At 51.1% G+C, this 6000-nt stretch overlaps 1 protein-coding gene across 6 annotated transcripts in view; it reads right to left on the reverse strand.

The window, feature by feature from the left end:
- EBF1 (EBF transcription factor 1) overlaps positions 1–5566 on the reverse strand; it is a 390876-nt gene extending 385310 nt beyond the window's left edge. For all 6 annotated transcript variants that reach the window (XM_030834265.2, XM_060296554.1, XM_030834263.2 and 3 more), the window contains exons 1-4: positions 5409–5566; positions 3077–3233; positions 2450–2513; positions 1763–1818 (exon numbers count right to left, since the gene is read on the reverse strand). In XM_030834265.2, the coding sequence (XP_030690125.1) occupies positions 1763–1818; positions 2450–2513; positions 3077–3233; positions 5409–5542 (411 nt within the window). In that variant the 5' untranslated portion in view covers positions 5543–5566. The remainder of the gene's footprint in view (positions 1–1762; positions 1819–2449; positions 2514–3076; positions 3234–5408) is intronic.
- Positions 5567–6000: the final 434 nt, after the last annotated feature.

The raw sequence follows: 6000 nt of genomic DNA on the forward strand, positions 1-6000 counted from the left end.
TGTTCACTTCATAGAGTTGCCGATAATTTAATATTTAAGTGGCCAATGTTTCACAGGCAGACAGGCCTTACATACTGGTTTGTGGGGAGTTTTTATTCTTTAAAAAATAAACTCTAATAAGTACATAAAGAATATGTATTAGAAATCATACTTTCCCTCTCCCCCTCCCATCTTTTCTTTCCTCTGATGGGAATGGCAGGAAAAGATACCCAGGGTATCAAAGACAATTTTTTAACAACAAAATTCCACTTAAGACATTTTTGTTTTGATATCATTTTTTTAAAAAGTTACTGAAATAAGGCTTTTGCATTTTTTGCTTGGCAGGAAAAAAATTTAACAAAATACAGAGAGTCCAAATCAAAGGGAATTATCCTATGTAATGATCAGAACCAGTATAGTGATAATAATAAAAAACAATAATAATACCAAGAGTAAAAGCATAAATGTGCGTTTACTCTGAACTATCAACTAAGAAATAAAACAGATCTTTAAGAAAGTCAAATATTTTAGGCTAATAACTTGAAATAGATTTCAAGAGATATGTATTTATCATTTTAAAAAATACATGTCATACCCTCATGCTTTTTACTTGGTTCACAATGAAATAAAGGTAAAAATTACAATTAGCTGTTATTAAATTGGTTCTTGCTGAGCAGATTTTAAAACTCCCAACAGCTTATTAACGTGCATTTTGTACAACATATTTAAGCCATGGGTATCTAAAAACATTTTTTAAGTATGCATGTATTCTCTAATTTGAAACCTTCCAAGCCAGTATCTATGAAAACTACATCCCTTATTTTAAAGGGAATATTTTTAAATCGCAATCAAGCAAACCAGTTTTAACCCTCTCACTAAATTGGTGGTCAGTACACAATGGGTAACTTTTCTCTTTCTTCTGATTTCTTTCTCCCACCCAATAAAACTGTCTCCTTTTTTGTCACAAAATCCTCCAACTACCTAACCAGATATTTAATTCTTAAACTTTTTCTTAAAATTAAAAAGAAAAAATGTTCCTGCCCCTCGTAAAAACGTCAGACCTCTTTTCTGACTCGGCTCATAATTGTATCTTTTGAACCATAACTCAACCTTAATGTATACTGCTTGGCACCCGCGTGTTGGGAGCTAAAGAAAACGCCGTCTATGTACCTTTAAGACCACAAGCTCACTCATGCTGCCTGGCTTCTTGCCAAACTTGGAGGCAAAAGCCAGGAGGATTTTTGCAAAATATCTTCTAACAATTGTCGCTCCGTCTTCCAACACTACCACCACCACCATCTCTTTTTTAAAAAATGTGTAGAGTGGGTCAAGTGCGCTCTCAGACCATCTCACCGTTTCTGGGGAAGCTGCCTTTGCCCCTCACCCGCTTCCTCTACCTCTGCCTCCCGGGGGAGGCCCTGATGGTTTGGGTTTCACTAGTTCAGCCCGATCTGCACGAGGGTCTCTGCGCACCTTTGCGCCCCTGGGGCTCCCCGGCCGGGTCAAAGGAAGTTCAGCCCATATTCTCCCCACGCAGCACTCCGCGTAGTCTTAAATCACAAGGTCTGAATTTCCCTTATAAAGAAGGAGACGTCGAGCCATCTCCTCCACGCGGCGAGTCAACGTGCTTTTGGGCATTTGGAAGGCTGCGCTGAGAGCGCGGTCCGCCCTGGCATTGAGAGTTCGAGTCCCAGCCCTCCCGCTAAGGAGTAGCCAGCTTCTAGACTCTCCCAAATTTCGCGGCCGTAGAGTCACCCCCGCGGCGCGAATTTAAGAAACTTACTTGTTTTGTCATGGAGTCAATGAGGCGAACGTAGAAATCCTGCTCCGTCCTTATTCCTGGGGGAGGGGCGGGGGACAGGGGAACGAAGGAGAATTAAGTGAGAGAGGATCTGCAGGAAACAAAGAATGGGGCTCCAAGGCTGATGGAACTCCGACTGTCCCGGAGAAGCAGCCAGGACCCCCTTCCCCAGTTCCCGGAGAAGGGCCTCTGGCCCAGCCCGAGCGCATTTGGAAGGCGGCCCCACCCTCAAGCACAGCAGCTGGGAATAAGGCGGACCCCCACCTGGGTTCTCTCCCTTCCCACGGCTGGAGTCCCTCTGCGTGCTCTCCGGGAGCCACCAAGGCCCTGACCGCTGTAGCCCCCTGAACTCAAGGGACTTGGGCATGAAGTCTACGCTAAGCGGAGGAACCCGGCCTTAGGAAGGGGAAGAAGAAAGAAAGCAGCCCAGCGGGGGCCAAGGCGCCACACCTGGACCCAAGTACGCGTCCGCTAATGCCGCCGCCCTCGAGCCACTCAGGGCCTCCTCAGGTGAAACCTCTTCAGGAGAAACTTAGGAGAGGCCGTTTTACCCCGAGGATGGCGGACGACTGAGCTTTGCTCAGGGTTCTCGTCCACCTGAAGCTCCCCGCGCCCCCTACCCTCACCCGGAGCCCCGGGGTGCCGGCGCAGACCCGACGGGAACCTCACCATTGCTGTAGAGGAGCTGGAGCCGGTAGTGAATCCCGTTATTGGTCTTTTCGCTGTTGGCTTCCTGGGTTGCAGCAGGACGCAAAGACACAAGAGACGCAGGAGAGAGGTCGGCGTGAGCTAGTGGACAGACTTCGAGGCAACTTTCCCCAAGCAGGGACCCCTGGCCTGGGAGCCGGACAGGCCCGGGAGCAGCAGAAATTGTGGCCAACTGTGATCCCTCTGCCACCCTCCCGACCCTTACTGCTCCCTCTAAGTTTCTAAAAAATTCCGTGGGGCTCGCACGGGAGATCCCGTTCCTAGGGCCTGGGGGCTCGAGCTTGGGCCAGCAGAGGCAGGAGCCACGCGTGGTCGCGCGGTCGAGGGCGGGCTCATCCCCAGCGCCCTTGACTCTGGAGTGCGAAGACGGGCTCGCCTCTCTCCATCTTTGGGGACTAAGCACGAGCTTTTCTGGAGCAGAACCTCAGGAACTAGGAGTCCGGGTTCGCCCAGAACGGGAAGTGGCTTGGGGGACCCCGCGCGGGAGTGTGTTATGGATGCTTTGCACTCGCGAGGAGCTCGCCTCCCGAAGCGCCTGAGCCTGCTCCCCGGCTGGGGGCGAGGGGCAGCGGCGCTGCGCCCACTTACTTTTTCCTTCTCCACGAACCCCACAAAGGCTGTCCTCTCGATCTCCACGGGCTGGCCCTGTCTGTCGTAGAGGGCCAGGACGAAGTGGAAGAAGTTGGATTTCCGCAGATTGGAAGGCGGCTGCTTCTCAAAGTGAGCCCGGGCCAGACCCACCCCGCTGCGGTCAAAGACGCAGAGTTAGACGGCTAAGCGGGACAACAACCGCGACCCCCTGTCACCTCTTACACACGCGCGAACCCTCAAACACCTCTGCCCCCCCAAAACGCCCTGTGGGCTCCCTACACGCCCCCTCAGGCGCCCCGGGCCCACCCGGCGACGGGACATGCGTGCTCTCGCCTGCCCAGTCCTCCCCGCCGAGGACCTGCGCGCCCCCCGAACTTGACGAAGAGGTGTGAAAGTTTTGTTTGGGTTTTGCGCAAGAGATAAAACGCTGTACGCGTTTACTCCGACCAGACGCGCGCTGCGTGGGGAGGAAGAAAAGTAGCGGTGCATGAGGTGAAGCGCGATCGTGGAATAAAGCCGGTCGTTTACAACTTAAAGGGAGGGTGGGCATGGGAGTTGGTTCTCGCCACTCCCTCGAATCTCCCGTGGGCAGGTGAGAATGGATGGGGAACATGCTCAGCTCCTCGCTGCAGCAGCCATCCTCCGGGAAACCTCATGTGCCGCCCCCTCCCCGCCCCCGGCCAGCCGCGGGTGCCCGGCCTCGGGAAGCTGTCTGTCCCCACCCCCACAAATAAAGCATGTGGAGAAAAAGGATCTGTGGGTGGAACTCAGAGCAGTCAGGAGTGGTCGCTGTGGGAAAGGGAATTGGGTGTTTTTTTTAAAAGACCTGTCCTGACAAAGTTTCGCTGTTCCGCAGAAATCCTCACACCCTTTCCAGAAATCCTATGGATAAGGGCTGAGGGTTGAGCGCGCCCTCCCGGGGGCTGGAGCCTGGGGCACCAGGGGCGCAGGGCGGCCACTGACAGCCCGACCTGCCCGACACAAGGGCGCGCACACACACACACACGCACGCGCCACACACACACACACACTTTCGCTTCTAGCCCAGTTACCCAACTCACTCTTACTGCCAACCACCCCCATCCTTATTATCATCGGGGATGGGAACAGTGTTGTGGACACTTGTCCCCAGCCCGGAGAAGATGAGGATGATGTAATTAGTCATCTTCATTCTTCCCCTTCCGCCCTCTCTGGGCCGGAGAGAGCATGGAGCCACAGATCTCCCATTCCCCCAAGCCCAGCTGGTGGCCTAAAAAAAGGGGGGGGACCATTTCTCACTTGGGACCAGGAGTCCCCAGAATGGGTACTGAGGGTGCCCAGGAAAGTTCCCCCGGGTCAATCTCCAAAAGCAGTGCCTCTAGGCCATACAGCCTAGCATGCAGGAGCTGAGAGTGGCAGAGGGGCTAGAAGAGGCCATGGTCATAGATGGCGGGGAAGACTTTTAAGAGACATCAGAATTAAAGTTAGGAGTTGCTGTTCTTCGGGTGGACCAAGAAAAACTGAAAGCTAAAGGGAGAGGGAGGGAGAACCAGAGAGGAGAAATAAGAGATGATTCTAGGGGGAAATTGAAAGAGAAAAGGGGAGAGAAATGGAGTTAAGAGAAGGAAAAAGAGGAAAGGGGAAGAAAGAGTGAAGAAAGAAGAGGGAGGAAAGAGGAAGAAAGTGAAGAAAGAAGAGGAAGGAAAGAAGGAAGAGGGAAGGAAAAGAAAGGGGGAAAGAAAGGAAAGAAAGGAGGAAGAAAGGAACGAAGAAAGGAAGGAAAAGGAGTAAGGAAGAAAAAGGGAGGAAGAAAGGGAGGAAAGGAAGGAGAAGGAAAGTTTTTTAAAGGGGGGGAAAGAAAAGAAAGAAAAAGGAGGAAGGAAAGGAAGAACGAAGGAGAGAAAAGGAGGAAGGAAAGACATAGAGAAGAAAAGGCAAAGAAAAGAAAGAAGAAAGAAAAAGAAAGGAAAGAAGAAAATAGGAAAGGAAAAGGAAGGAAAGAAAAAAAAGACAGGCGGCCTGAAAAGAAACAGCAATCACAGAAAAACACAGATATCCAACATCATACTGGTGAGACGCCTCTTCAGGCTTAAAACAAAATGAAAACAGTCACAGACCAGGCAGGGAAAAGTGCCGGTAAAGCGCGGGCTCCTCGCAGGCAGCTTCTGGCTCTGCGGCCGCAGGCAACCAAGACAGAGCGGCCGGGGAGAGCGGAGCCCCGGAGACGAGCAGAGCCGAGCGGCAGACGCAAGAGCGCGGCCCGGCCCCGCGGCGGCGGCTTCCGCTACCACCTCCCGGCTCTGCTGCTCGCGGCTTGCCTCCCCGGCCGCGGTCCCCGAGCGGTACTCACCTCTGCGCCGCCGTGTTGGCGTCCAGCACCCCGGCGCCCTGCATCCACGTCCGCACCGCGTTCATGCCGCTGCCCAGCGGCTCTTCCTTCATGCTGCTTCCACTCCGTTGGATGCTTTCCTGAATCCCAAACATGAAAACAACCTTTTCTTGTGGAAAATCTCCTCCCCCTTGAAAATTTGAAAAAAAAAAAAAAAAAAAAAAAAAAAAGGAAAGAAAAACGCCAGCCAGAGATTTTTTTTTTTTTTTTGAGTTGTTGAACTCGCGCTAGAAGATCAAGACGGGCTGGAAAGCAAATTTTTTAAAAATGTAAACCTTCGCTCAAAACTGAGCGATAACCCGAAGAAAAAAAAAAAAGGAGAGAAAAAAGGAAGGGAAAATCCAACAAAAAGACCAAAATTAAAAAAATAGAGATGTATGCTTGGCTGTTGGGGGTTGTTTGGTTGGTTAATTTTTGGTTTGGGTGCTTTTTTTTCTTTTTTTTTTCTTTCTTTTTTTTTTTTTTTTTTGTAATGATCACAGGCCGGTGGAGGACAGGAGGGGCTGGAGTTTCCTTTTGTAGAGGTACCGTTCACTTGAAGAAGCAGGAAGAA

The sequence above is a fragment of the Globicephala melas genome, chromosome 3, assembly GCF_963455315.2.
Source record: "Globicephala melas chromosome 3, mGloMel1.2, whole genome shotgun sequence".
Taxonomy (NCBI): Eukaryota; Metazoa; Chordata; class Mammalia; order Artiodactyla; family Delphinidae; genus Globicephala; species Globicephala melas.